The sequence below is a fragment of the Asparagus officinalis genome, chromosome 3, assembly GCF_001876935.1.
Source record: "Asparagus officinalis chromosome 3, Aspof.V1, whole genome shotgun sequence".
NCBI classification, from domain to species: Eukaryota; Viridiplantae; Streptophyta; class Magnoliopsida; order Asparagales; family Asparagaceae; genus Asparagus; species Asparagus officinalis.
The window spans coordinates 108,598,127-108,613,496 of NC_033796.1; the positions used below are offsets into that span (position 1 = coordinate 108,598,127).

The 15,370-nt window shown below is 34.0% G+C and overlaps 1 protein-coding gene across 1 annotated transcript in view; it reads left to right on the plus strand.

Annotated features, from left to right (window-relative positions):
• The window catches only part of LOC109835711 (trafficking protein particle complex II-specific subunit 120 homolog), a 23,762-nt gene that overhangs the window by 1,238 nt on the left and 7,154 nt on the right, over nucleotides 1-15,370 (plus strand). Inside the window, exons 2-5 of the mRNA XM_020403711.1 lie at nucleotides 4,076-4,297; nucleotides 4,382-4,564; nucleotides 4,811-4,920; nucleotides 8,685-8,744. Of these exons, the coding sequence (XP_020259300.1) occupies nucleotides 4,106-4,297; nucleotides 4,382-4,564; nucleotides 4,811-4,920; nucleotides 8,685-8,744 (545 nt within the window). The 5' untranslated portion in view covers nucleotides 4,076-4,105. The remainder of the gene's footprint in view (nucleotides 1-4,075; nucleotides 4,298-4,381; nucleotides 4,565-4,810; nucleotides 4,921-8,684; nucleotides 8,745-15,370) is intronic.

The following is a 15,370-nucleotide window of genomic DNA, read 5'->3' on the forward strand; positions in this document are numbered from 1 at the left end:
CTCCCCCCCCCCACCCCCACCCCCCCAAACAAGAAAAGTTGCCTGTGTTGAACTTGGCACTAGTATTCAATGTTTATAAGGTGATGTAATATTTTGTGCTCATCTTTTGCTGGGCCTATGGAACTTACCACTTCCACTCTTTTCTTTCAATGAGACTAGAGGGTTTCCTAAACTTGATTTTAGAAGATAAAGGGAGAAGAATCTAAAGCACATAAAGTATTGAATTAAGTATTGAAAAATTGTAAGCATAACGTTAGCGTAATTAGTGTCATTTATACTTTGTTATAGGCATGGAAAAGAAGTGGAGAGGAAGAAAAGTGTTGCTTATCCCTTTATTTACAAGCTTGCCAAGTTTGCATGTCGCAATTGAAAGTGGTTAGAGAGTATTTCAGCTATAAATATCATGAAAACTAAACCGCAAAATCTCATGAGAGATTTTTGGATGAATGACTGCTTGATAATATATATTAAATGATGTTTTTGATATTATTAGTAATGATGCGATTATGGAACAATTTAGAAAATGTCAAGTCATTGTTGTAGTTTTTAAATATCATTTTCAAGTTTGATATTATTATTTTTTTGGGAGCTGGTAGTATCTGACTCTACTTTTGGAGGAGTGAGTACTCTTTTTTTTTGAACAATTATTTCTTATATAGCATTTGGTTAGGGTCTTTGAGTACGAGACCCTATTCTCTCTCTAAAAGAATCTTGAAATTACTGAACGCAATTAGATATTGTAATTTCTGTATTTTCTCAAGAAAAGCAACAAGAGTGTGCCCCCTCTAAGCTCCAGGTCCTGGCTATGCGACTGATTCAAATCATCGATTTGATTTAAGTTTATGTGCTGAAATTGTGATGCTGGACTTAAATCCTAAACACTCTGAAATAGTTTTAGGTACGAACACCAAAACCTCAAAATTGTGTAATCTTCATTATTGGGTCTTCATAACTTGGGCATCTTCATAATTTTTCCTGATCAGTGTAAATTTTTTGGCAAATTTCAGTTTAATTTAATGGACAGGAAACACAGGTTCACTGGTAAATAGTTAATATCTGCGTGTATCCTGTCATGAGTGTAGGAGATGAACTAAATATATTACAGAAGCACAGAAATATATCCAACTAATTCGGCATTTCTTATACTTCTGAATTATTTTAAATTTGCATATAGTTTGAGGATATTTTATACCAATAAAATTATAAAATGTTGAGATATAATTTTCAAACACAGTCCACTGTCATGACCTATCTTTTAATCTTTTCTGTGGTCAAAATTTGGCAAATAATTTCACAGTTGGTACAGGAGCTGTCTGAAGGAAGTATATTATTATTGACAATGTTTTAAATGTTGGATGTCGTGTTCATGTCGGATGGTTAAAATTCATGTCGGATAGCTGAAATCGGGGATATGTTGGGGGGACATGAAAAAATATCGGATTACCATATCAGATGGTGTGCATATGTATAATATAAATATCATATATAAAATCTAAACAGACTTAAAAATTCTATTGTCTAAACATATAAAAAAGTGAATAACTTATGATGATTAGGGTTGATGTTGAAGGAAAGAGGTGAGAAAAGAGGATTTCGATATTAGCGGTTAAGAAAAAGAAGATCGCTCGATATTGATGTCGAAGGAATAGCTTGGAGAAGAAACCAATGAGATGTCGAAGGAGAGAGAGAGAAGATGAGCGATGGATATTACTTCGGTCCTTTTTTCCATTTTCCTTAACTTATCGGTTTTTGTCTTTGGAAATAATATTAAGATAATCAAGAATTTAAGCCCAAATCTGATTAGATAAATATAATAATAAAAAATAATAAAATCAGCCAATTTTTCAGACTAAAAAATCGACAGACATAACTGATATATCTGAAAACACCCTAGAGGGGGGGGGGGGGGAAATAGGGCTTATGCTAATCTAATCCAATTTAAATGCTAATTAAATATTACTAACAAATATCCTAGCAAATATGATATGCAACAAGATATATATGCAAGGATATACAAATATCACAAGGGTAAACAATCTAAACTAGATAGTGGACAATATAAACAACAAGAAATATACAAAGGCGATATAAGATACGAACATAAAAATAAGTGCGTCAATGCAATAACAAACAGACGATATGTTCACGGAGTTCGGTCCACACGACCTATGTCTCCGCTCATCACATCGAGGAGATCTCCACTATCACAACCGGGTTTTCTACGCTCACTCGAATAGCGTTTACACTTCACACTCAATTTTCTAGTTTACCGAAAACTTTACAATTTCACACTCTTGCAATCCCACTTTACACCCTCTAAGTGTTGATCTCTATACCGTGTCTTCCTCAAGTGTTAGGAATTATAACATTCCTCTAGGTATTACCACCTACCCCATTTCTTTTGGGACGATCCCGTCTCTCACCACACACTTCTCTCGGTGTACAAGTATATTACAAAGTTATCTCACAAATTAAGTACAAATACAACAATGGTTATTCTCTACTATGGATGAGAACATAATGAAAGCTCACACTCTAAATCACACTATCCCCACAACCCAAATTATACTATGTATGAAAATACAATAAGCTCAATGATTGTGTGTGTAAATAAAGAGTAAAAATAAAACAATTAAACTCAATAATGAAATCTAGCTTATGGAAATTAGAATCAAAACAATAAATAGCTAGAAACTCAATAATGAAATCTAGCTTATGGAAATTAGAATCAAAACAATAAATAGCTAGAATTGAGTTTAAGGAAACTTCTCTGCTTATGGAAATTAGAATCAAAACAATAAATAGCTAGAATTGAGTTTAAGGAAACTTCTCTATAGATAATAAGAGAGAGGGAGAAGAGGGAATGCTCAAACACCAAAGGATGATCTTCTTTTTGCTCTTGTGAAAGTTGCTTCACAAACTAAACTTGAAACAAACACTAAAACAAACTTAAACACCCTTTAAACTTGTTTAAAAACTTTCTTGGATAGTTTTTGGTCTGAGGTATGAGGGGTATTTATAGAGACCCCAAAACATAAGAAAAACAAAGCAAAAAAAATCAAAAACCTAAAACCCAAAACTAAAACAGACTAAAAAAAAAACTAGCCATTATAGCATCAGTCGACTGACGGGTTTCATTAGTCGACTGATGAGTTGATCGTTGTAAGCATTTTCCAGCTCATCAGTCGACTGACGACCCTTATCAGTCGACTGATGATCTCATCAGTTTTCAAAATAGTCCAAAACATGAAAATAAACAACACTTGTTTTTGATATTTTAGCTAAATCATGTTTTGAAACTTTACAAAATAATTTTATAGACTATATGTATAAAGTGATATTGAAGTCTATAAAACCAACATTTTCACAAAAACACCTATTTTGATAAAATCAACAAATACGTGTGTGTGATTAATATGAGCTTAAAGTATTAACACAAGTATAAACCTATACTATAAACACTATAAACTATATACCCAAGCTTGATGAAGGTCTTCAATGAGCTCGACTTGGTACACTTGCGGATGAAGCTTGAACTTGAATCTTTAACTTGAATTGCAAGGCTCCATACCACAATTCCACCAACCTCCATTGGATATGATCGTTGAAGCACAATTCCATCAAACCTCCAACATGTTTGCCTAGAATAAATACAAAAATACAAACACTAGACAAACAACATTAGTTATAAATTGTTTGTTAAAACATCATCAAAACAAAAAGGCCAACAATATCACCCGACATATTCGCCCGATATCCGACATGTCGCTCAATATATCTGACATGAACTCTGAAAACGCAATACGTATTGAAAAGCTTCATATCGTATCGGTTGGCCCCTAAATCTGACATATTGGCCGACATTTAAAACACTGATTATTGACTTGGTTTGTTTTACACTTTCTTTTCCTTGCTGCCGATAGTTACGTTGTCAATTACTTATCTGTGGATCAACCATCTTAAATATTTTCAGGAGCAGCTCTTATCTTCAGTTTCATTGTGAAATTTGAGTGTTTTTATCAACGTATAATTTAAAAGTTTTACTAATACCATTTTTTTTTGTTATTTGAGATAGTTAGAAGAGGGTCGTAAAAAAGAAAGCAGTATGATACTGTTTCCTCCTGCTGACCAAAATGCACAGGAGCTCCATATGCTCACTATGGTGCAAGATCTTGCTGCCACGTTACTGATGGAGTTTGAGAAATGGGTGCTTCGTGCAGAATCTACAGGGACTATTTTGAAGACACCCTTAGATTCTCAATCCAGTCTTGGCTCAGAGGAGGTTTATTCTTTAGGTGTTTCTTGAGTGTTGACCAGTTTTTGTTATACTCATCAGGATCATATATGAACTGCAAGCTGATCTCTTAGTTTGAATTTCCAGGTGATTAAAGCTAAGAAAAGGAGGCTTGGTCGAGCTCAGAAAACCATAGGAGACTATTGTTTGTTGGCTGGATCACCTGTTGATGCAAATGCCCATTATTCTACAGCAATAGATCTTGCTAGGTTAACTAATGATGTTTTCTGGCATGCGGGCGCCCTCGAGGGTAGTGTATGCGCCTTACTGGTACGTACTACTTCAAGCTCAATAGGTTGGAATTTGATCTGATTTTCAGTTGCACGTCAATGCTGACTATATTTGCGTATAAGGTTAATTAGAGATTTATCTCTCGTTCAACTTGACAGCGTAAAAGTTCCCACTATGTTATTCAAACCAAATCAGACTTACCTGTTGCTTTGGACTGGAAGTATTTTTTCCCTTTGTTTTATAATTTTCCCCCTAACTTGACGTATATGCTTTGTATTGGTTCAGATGGACCGTAAGGATCAGAGAGATTATGAGTTAGAGAATGAGGTGAAATATCGGTATTTGAATGTCATTCAGCTTTATCGGAGATCATTTTTACAAGACAATGCACAACGGTAGTTAATGATCACCTTTCTTATGATATGAACTTATCCAGCTTTTGCCTTTTGCATATGTTTTTGTTTTCACTAGCAATTTTAGCTCTATTATTCTTGTACTTGTAATATAAAATACTATATAAGCGATATAATTTCATAAATTATCCGTACTTCATTTAGTTAGAGGTGCACTTTTTCTGTTAAACAATGTATTCCTGCCTGTTCGGTCAACCAATTTCCTCACGTTACTTTGATTCTCACTGCAGCTAAAGAGTTCATTATAGTTGTACCGATTTCCACATCTCATTTTCTTCTTTATATGTGGTTTAAGATGGTTTATTTCTTTTCTCGGTGCATCTATTGCAAAACTGTCATCTCTACTACATCTATTTTAGGCTCATGACATTCATTCCTAACATTACTGTAGCGAGACCTTTTGGCATGTGGATAGCATTGTATATGTCAATAATGGACGCAAGTTATTAGCACATATGCAATTACCGTACAGATTTTTCTTTATATCTAGTCATCTGTATTTCAAAAGAGAGGTTTGAAATTTTCCTTTTGGTAGATTAGACTCCAGGTCAATGTAAAAAACTGATGCCAGGCTAAGAAATAACCAGAATAGGAAATTAATTATAGCATTTTTTGTGTATATATACCCCTTAAATCATGCACATTTGTTAAACTGCCACCCAATCTATGTATTTGGAAAAATACCCCCAAATAATCAATTTGGGGAAAAAAATTAACTCCAATCAAGAATTCATCTACTTTGTTAGACACAGTGAGTAAAAATTTGACTAATTTCTTGATGTTTTTACATTGTAGATACAAATTAGCGTATCAAAGTTACCTATCATGTAAGAATCTATCACCACTATTCTGCATACTCGAAATCGTTATCAGACTATCAGTATGGCTGTTCCATCTTGCGCTTGGTCATGTTTGGCTGAAATGGCCTATTATTCTGCTTGTGCTTTTTCATTTACTTGAAGGGTTTTGACGATTTACAAAAATGATATTGGCTACTGGTCCCGTACAAATTCATACTTACATATTAGTCCCCCATGACAATTGATACTGTATTACATTCACCATACGAAAACTCATCTATTGTAAGGAATAACTATGATTTTTTAAATGACCACTATATCCTTTGACTTGGCCTGATTCCTCTATCATAAATTTAGATTTCTAACCTAACTTCCATCTTTCAATTCTCTTCACTGATCATGTTTGACAACATAAAATATGAAGAAACCAATCACATTGATGATGGCTTTGATGCTAAATTCGATTGAGAAAATATCTCTCTCCACTGGTGTGTTTGGAAGAGACTATGACGTTAAAAGTGGTGTTAAAGAATCCTTATTTTAAAATGGCCTCAATTTCATGCATGAATTGGTTATGGAAACTTCTCCATTAAAGATGGAATCTTCATGATTTAGATTACTAGAGGACCTTTTAACACCAAGATCAAGGATATGTTTTAGCCTCTTGACTGAGATCGCATCCAGTAACTCCAAGGAGATTTTCTTCAAATGGTCTTCTTTGATATTAAAAAAACATAGGTGGATCAACCATATAAGAAGAATCATAATTTTTTCAGTAGGAAGAGATGGAAAAGTGGTACAGAAAGGCTGGAAAAGTGGGTTGCTGGATAGATGGAGAGTGATGGAGAAGGATGTAGCATTGACAACCTTTTCCTTTTCCTTTTCTTTTTGTTTCCTTTCTTTCCTATCCTCTTTTTTCTCTTTTGGCTACTGTATTTTGGAAATGAAGAAGATAGAAAAGTGTGGAGGTTGAAGGTGAGGGTACAAAGGTAAAAGTCTAAGAACAGTTAGGGAATACAGTAATATTTCTTACTTTTAGATATGATTTTTAATTGAAGCAACCCATTACCCATATGAAGTAGGCGCCACATTGAAGAGACTAATATCAGAATCCAAATATGATTTTATTCCGATACTCGTACGGTTATACCTTAGTACTATAACTTAGTATATGGAGCAGGACCTTAAACGAGCTTTGCTTATTGCGCTACAATGTTTAACATGTATAAATGTTGAATGTCTGATAGCCTGGCTTTTAATTTGTCCACTTTCTAGAGTCCTTTCTGCTCATTTTCATTTGAATTTCTAGCTGCCCTTATTTCTAAAACTTAGCTGCCCTTATTTCTAAAACGAGGAATGATTTATAACTGACAGAGAATATAACGTACATTGGCACGAATTCCTAACACCTTAGCACACTACTCGCCTTTTTTTGAGCTCTTGCTTACATGGTCAACTGAGAGTCTATGCCCTTGTAATACCCTAGTGAATGGTCAACGGGCCATTTGCCTATGAGCAGTACGTTACACACTTCCTTCCCCACACTAGATTTTGATTCATCTTTTCATTTAAATGTAACATTTGATTAACTGAAAGAAGAGGCTTCTGTCTCTAGAGAGGATCCAGCTGTTTTCGGAATAACAACAAGACAATTGTTTGAATAGATCTCTTCCATGCCCCAATGCTTCCTCACCGACCGTCCAGAAAATAACCCAACCCCCATCCACACCCTTCACCCGCACACAAAGCTGGTGCAATCTATTGAAGTTAAAAACAGATTAAACATAACTCTAACAATTTTCTAGAGTCTAATTTCAATTTGTTAAGGTATTAGACATAGTCTGTATCTTTTGGTAGATCTTTCCTTCTGAATTGTAACCCTTTATTTATCTAGTTTTATTTTTAACCTCATATTGGTTTTGGCTGATAGTGAAACCTTTATATATATTTTTAATTATAACCTTTGTCATTTAAGATTGCTTAATCATAATTCAGTCACTGAACATGAAATAAATGGGCAGTATGACACAGAAAAATGAAAAAAACTAATCTATGCGTTACGTAAGTGTACTGTTCATGTAAATCTAGTTTCTGTTATGTATAATTTTCCACCCTTATCACCTGATTTCCTTGCCCTACAACGTAACTACAATGACCACCATTTTTCGTACTATCCTTTAAAGATTTAAAAAGTGGATTGGGCACATGCCTAGGCCTAAGTGGTGTAAGTTGCCTGCTTAATTCTTGAGAGTGCCCTAGACGAAAATGGACTGCTTGCATGGACTCACCACGTCAAAAAAGGGTTTGTTAAATGTTACCTGCTTAAGCATAATAACTTTGTTTACATGCTTGAAAACAAAGTTTACATTGATATTAAGACTTGATTGAATACTACACCTTAAGCCTTCCTCAGTAGTCAGCAGTAGTCAACTTATTGAAGGTTTTTTATGTCCCTCAATGAAGCCAGTTGCATCAGCGAATGGTTCATAAGCAACGAGCTGATGCAGGATAGTCAGCCACACTTAATGCTAAATGTGTACATTCTTTGAGCTTACTTTTCATGTCAGACTGCATACTGTACATTTTTGTACATCTCAATTAATTGAAGCAATGTTGGATGCTACATTTTCTTATATTGATTTATTATCTAAATGGGATATTTGAGCAAATATTTTTGAGAAAATACAATAAGTGTTTGGTTAAATTTGTTATGAATACATTCCAAGAATATGATATCTCCTTCCTTATCTTTGTTAAAATTGTTTGGCTGTATATTTTAGCATTTTATTGTGTTTCTACCACGACCACCGCCTTCTATTGTTTTTTCTTCTTACTTTGTGTTTCAATGTTCTTTTTTCTATGTGCATTGCTAAGTTTTTTCCCTCCACATTTCTTCATTCTAATAGCATAATTTTGACAAGTATAATTAATTTTGCTGTTGTCCAGGGTTTCAACTGTGAGCTTTGAGCTTGAGGCTGCATTGAAATTGGCTAGATACCTCTGTCGGTAAGACTATGCATATCTTCATCTCTCCTTTTACCAAAATTTCATTGTTGTTCTAAATTGTGACTTGTGAGAGGTAGTCTTTGGAAAATCTCATTGTTTCTATGATGAAAAAACAATTTCTAAAGCATATCCGATTAATGATTTCTTTGTGTTATAAATCTGGAAAGTTATTATATATTGAATAGACCTCTTAACATGGAGTGAAACGATTATGTTCTCACTTGTTTCACTGGTAAAACTTCGTATTAGCTGAACAAGAAATAATAAGTTTGACTATATTTTGCTATACACTGCATTTTCCAGAAAAGTGGCAGTAGTGTGAAGAAACCTTTATTGCCTTCATTGTGCTTGATTTTACTTCATGTCACACTGGTATCCTTAGCAATACGAGTAGTGAATTAGTTATTGTTTTTATCTTTTACTACGAGAACAGTTGGTTGAGTGAGATTGAGGTTTGACTCTTGTCAATGTCAATAGTATCCAAATTATCTATCTGGTCAATAAATTATCAATTAGAGGCTGTCCATGCACAAACCCACACACACCTTGCTCATCCAAACATAACATTACCATTGTATACTCAGAATCTGTTTATATTCAGCTATTTTCTACTTATGTAGTTCCTGGTATCTGAATGCTTCTAGCTTCACACACAGATAACTCCATCTGCTCTATACTTAAATGTCATTTATATCCTCACTCCTCAGAGGAGAGCAAATATGAAAGATCTCCATATGAATTCTTTTAAATCATGGTAATTGAGAGAGCTGTTTGAATGGGTAAAATCAAACAGAAGTAGGTTGGAGAAGTACAAAAGAATTTTATGGTTACTAATTTAACTTTGTGGTGGCTTCAATAGAGCAGAATGTAGGGAAAAAAGGATTAGTGGGAAACTGACCAAAAAATGGTGGTTAAAGAAGATTTCTTGTTGTTGTTTAGGACTTAGTAGTTACACACATAAGAGATTAATGAGTATCTTATGTCACATGAGAGGATCCTCTCATGTATAATGATGTGGTTGAATCTTCAGCAAGTGTGGTTACGAGAGATTTTCGCTTCTTTATTCACTTGACTGAGATTCGAACACATCACTTTGTATGAGAGAATTCCCTCATATGATGTTATTATCTCTATGTATATAGAAATATGGGTATCCTTGATATGGATGACAAAATTTTGTACATGGTAGAGAGGTGATCACTTGTCATCCACTCATCTAATAGATGAGTAATCGAGTGGAGACTATTTTCAAGTGAACACTTTTAAATGTCTGGATAGAAGTGACCAACTCACTATCAAGTACCTATTTTGTCCTTGTAACCAAGGATACTCATTTATATTATATATATATGTGCACGCGCGCGCATGTGTCTGTGTCTATGTGTGTGTCTATATATATATATAACCAGTCTGTTGACTGAGAAGTTCAAATACCCTTGATGGGTTGTTAGGTAGAGGCTCCCGGTTATGAAGAGATACTGTTTTTTGAACACATGCTGAGTTTGATGCAAATGGGAGGATGTAGGAGCCTGCCAAATTTTATCGATTTTGTTTCTGAAGGAGTAACCTTTACGACCTGAAGGGCGTTTGGCAACCGGAAATTAAATAAAAAGTAGAAAGTGAAGATAAATGACTGTCAAGAAACTACTTTCTGTTCACTTTCTATTTCCAAATCTTGTTTGGCAACCATAAAGTGGAAATGTGTAAAGCTGAGATGACATCTAACGTGGCACCTTTTTTCTTTATATATTGCTTGCTTTCTAGGAGAATAGATAGCAGAAAGGGGACTTTTTCTGCGAATGCATATATAGAAGTGAAAATATCCTGATGCTCGTTAAAAAAAAAATAAAAATAAAGAAAGAAAAAATTACACACACACACACACACACACACATATATACATACATAGATATGTGTGTGTGTAGAGAAACTGATATACAGTAAACTTTCCCTTGAAAATATTATCTTCAAAATGTTATAAAGAAATACATGTGAAACTGGTATACAGTAAACTTTCCCTTGACAGTATTATCTTCAAACTGTTATAAAGAAATACATGTGTTAAAGCAAGGTCACTTAATTGTAAAGTTGCATGCCTCTTACAGATGTTAGAAGCAAAGTCCATTAAGTGTAGGAAGATCCATCAAATGGTTCTTGGCATCATAAATTTAATATTGAGTTATCCTACCATGTGGACGTAGCTTATCCTCTTCGATTTTGATCAAATCACGCAAATTGTATTGTATTAAATGAATGATTTTCATTGCAAAAAGTGGACATCATCAAAAGTTTGTGAGCATGACCCTATTGGTTTGAGAGGGGGAATTATATTTCTTGCGGGAAGATCACGATGAGAACATAGAAAAAGAAAATTGGTCTGAAGAGTGAAATGGATGTGGATAAATAATAAATTATCCCCCCCACCAGACACCCACGCCCCAACAAAAAAAAAGAAAAAAAAAGAAAACACTTCCCATCCACTTACGAAGAAATTGAGAATGTGAAAAGGGTCAAAATGTTGACATGGCGAGCTCCGCTTTCTATTTCCTTTCCAAACACTTTCCAAGTGTACATAAAAAATGGAAAGTGGAGTCACTTTCCAATTTTTCTCCACTTTCCATTTACTTTCTGGTTGCCAAATATGCCCGAAGGTCTATTTCTGAAGCTATATCTTGTCTTTCTATAGTTCTTGGAAAAATTGTTTTACAAAGACAAGGCTTATATAACACTTGGCATAGGAGACACACTGGTGCTTGATGAGGCAGATACACAAGTCAATCTTGATACAAGGACAATGCAAATATATTTGCACACATTTGATTTAAACTTTAAGAATGCAGAGTTTATATTCAGTAGCATACAAATGCTCAATTGCTAAGTGGCACAGCAATGCTAATGCACTGGTATCGAGCATTGCTTCATGAAGTTTAGTGCATTGCCAAATATGCCCGAAGGTCTATTTCTGAAGCTATAGCTTGCCTTCTTGGAGAATTTTTTTTTAAAAAACAAAGCTTATAAAACACTTGCCAAAGGAGACACTGGTGCTTGATGAGGCAGATACATATGTCAGTTTTGATACAAGGAGGCAGATACATATGTCAATCTTGATACAAGGACAATGCAGATATATTTGCACACATTTGTTTTAAACTTTAAGAATGTAGAGTTTATATTCAGTAGCATACAAGTGCTCAATTGCTAAGTGGCACAGCAATGCTGATGCACTGGTATCAAGCATTGCTTCATGAAGTTTAGTGCATCCCATATTGTATAATACTGCGTTTCCCAGATATGGCTTAAACTGCATACCTAATAATTTAGATTTCTCAACCTTTCTGGTGGCCTTCTAAGGTTTGCGACGAGACAGTTACTCGTATTTCCTTGACAGAATTTGGCATCAAGTTAGCAACATGTTAACGGCTGATTGTAGAACATGGTCAGCTGTTTTGTGTCAACATGTAATGTGTATCTGCTTGACTTAGACAATGATGAGCCTGGAGGTTGGAACATTAAGATCTATATAAAACTAAAATTACTAGGAAATATTTAGTAGGTAGTTACTCATGAGAAATAATTACTTTTTTTTGTTGCGTCTTTTAGATTTTTTTTCCTATTTGTGGAAATTTCAGACTTTAGACACACAAATATTGGTTGGATTATACACTTTCCATTAATCTAGTTGTACAGATCTAACATTCTCCACAATATATTCAAGTGTGACCCACCACTTACTTTATTCCTTACAAACATTGCCTTTTCAAAATTTTGGCTAGCCCCAACATCCCATGGCAATATGTGGTGGGAGACATTTTAAATCTTCCCTCTACTGTTCTAGTAGAAGAATTTGTATATATTTATAGAAAAAATAGGAGATATAATCAACATATCTAATTTTTAAGTAATTGTGTAAACTTTTCTAAATTATTTTGAGCTATCTTTACAAAATTAGAGACCTATTTATTCTTTTCTTCTTCTTTTCTTTTTACACTTGATTGTTCTACCTGGCGACAAAATCTGCAATTTAGCTAATCACATTTCAACCATAACATCAACACGAAGCCGACTAAAGGTCTTAAGTAAAATCTGCCAAATGAAAATGAGGCTGAAACCGTAGGGTAACAGAAAATATCTTACTGACTGCACATCAATGAACTTATGAAATGATAAAAACACAAACGTGTGGTATCTAAAGCCTTAGTGAATATTGTTCTCGAAATTGATACACCTCCTGAACTTGTTTCTTAAAAAGGACAACTTTGGACAAAGTCAAAAGCAAAACACTGACCATAAGAGCACAAGGCCCAACAAAAACTTAAAGAACCTATGTCAATAAAAAATTAAAATTAAAATTAAAAATCAAAATGACTATTCTATTCACAGATAAAAACCAAAAGAAAGGAAAAAGAAAATCAATATCAACCCCTGAAAAGCAGTCAATTCAAAATTTGAAGAATTTGTATATACTTATAGAAAAAAGAGGAGATATAATCAACATATCTAAGCTTGAAGTAATTGGGTAAACATATCTAATTTACTTTGAGATATTCTAACAAAATTAGAGAGCTATTTATTCTTTTCTTCTTTTTTTTCTTTTTATACTACATTGTTCTACCTGGTGACAAAATCTGCAACTTATTAGCTAATTACATTTCAACCATAACATAAACACGAAGCCGACTAAATGTCTTAAGTAAAATCTGCCAAATGAAAATGAGGCTGAAATTGTGGGGAACAGAAAGTATCTAATATCTTACTGACTGCACATCAAGGAACTTATGAAATGATAAAACACAAACGTGTAGTATCTAAGGCTTAATTGATATTGTTCTCGAAATTGAAACACCCCCTGAAGTTTTCTTAAAAAGGACAACTTTGGACAAAGTCAAAAGCAAAACACTGACCATAAGAGCACGAGACCCAACAAAAACTTAAAGAACCTACGTCAATAAAAGATAAAAATTAAAAAAAAATGAAAAAAAAAATTCAAAATGACCATTCTGATCACAGATAAAAATCAGTATCAGCCCTTGAAAAACAGTCAAATTGAAAGATTTGGAAGAAAAAAAGGCCCAACAACAACAACTTGAAGAACCTACATCAAGCCAAAATACAAAAAAAAAAAAAATCAAAATGAACACTCAATTTAGAGATAAGAAACAAAAAAAAAGAAAAATCAATATGAAGCCCTCAACCCTGAAAATGGTTAAATAGAAAGACTTGGAAGAATGAAAGCAAAGAAACTAAAAATTAACCTGAATACCAATGGTCCTCAATCATCATACGATCAATGTAGCACTCGCTGCCGATTGTCATTACAGAATATCTGTCGATGTTCTCTAACATGTCAGTGTTGGAGGCTACTCAAGTGCCTGGAGTTGGGAAGAGAGGAATTCATGATGAAATTTCGGACATTGAGTTGCATGTTCAATTGGGTTTTTATACAGTGATCATGTGATTGTTGATATTAAGCCAAACTTAAGTATTATATGAAATAGAAGTCTTATCCTCCATGATTGATCACACTGGATCTTGTAGTTGAATGAAATCAGCTGCTTTAGAAATTTTATCTTTAGTAAACTTAATTGAAGCGAAGGTAACCATTTATTGCTAGACTTAACTGAAGAAACCCTAACTATTCTAGTAAACTTACTTTGGCAATCACCCTCTGAAAATGTTCAAGAATTCTAAGGGCCACCATAGATTGTATCCAAGGATGCACCTTGGTGGCATCTCAGCCCTAGATCAAATAGGCCAGCTCATGTGAGCATTAACTCAAAAGAGAGTGGAGCCCACTAGGGGTGGTAAACGATCGAATCAAATCGAATACTAAGGTGTTCATATTTGTATGTTTAAAATTATTGAATTCGAATGCGGACTCAAATACTCATATGCGGAGTTTTTTGAATTCGAACTCGAATACTTGGTATTTGCTAAAGAATTTGATTTTTAAATAGTATTTAAATTCATAAATAAAAATTATTCATTTATAATATATGATGTATATATATATTTAAATAAAAAAATTTATTAGAAAATAGATTTAACATTATTTAAGTCTTAAAATTAGTGCATAAAACTTAGAAATGGCAAGTGGGTTAAAAATATGACATCATATGTGCAATAATACAAATTATAAGTGATCAAATGTTAAATTAATAGTTGATAGACAAACGAATCGAATATACATCTGGTTAAATTCTATTCGTTAGTAAACTTGAATACTAAAAAATATTTGTTTAGTGGTAAATGAACTACCGAATCGAATATGACCGAATAGTTACATGAACAGTTATTGAACTATTTGTTAATTATTTGGTTCATTTCCACCCCTAACTGTAATATTCATTTCGTTAGTGTTGAACATAAAAAAAAAATCTTACGGGGTCTTATTTTATATCTAGTAGAAGGGCTGTCCATCCGGGCCGGCCCGGCCCGGCCCGGCCCGGAAAACTGGGCCCGGGCACGGGTGGTCCGGGCCGGGCCCGGGCACGGGCCCGGGTCTGAGCGGGCCGGACACCGGGCCGGCCCGGTTTGATTTTTTTTAGAAATTTTTTTTGTTTTTTTTTTAATTTTAACAAAACCATAAACCATAAATTATTATAAAAAATGTCATAAATTTAATTAAT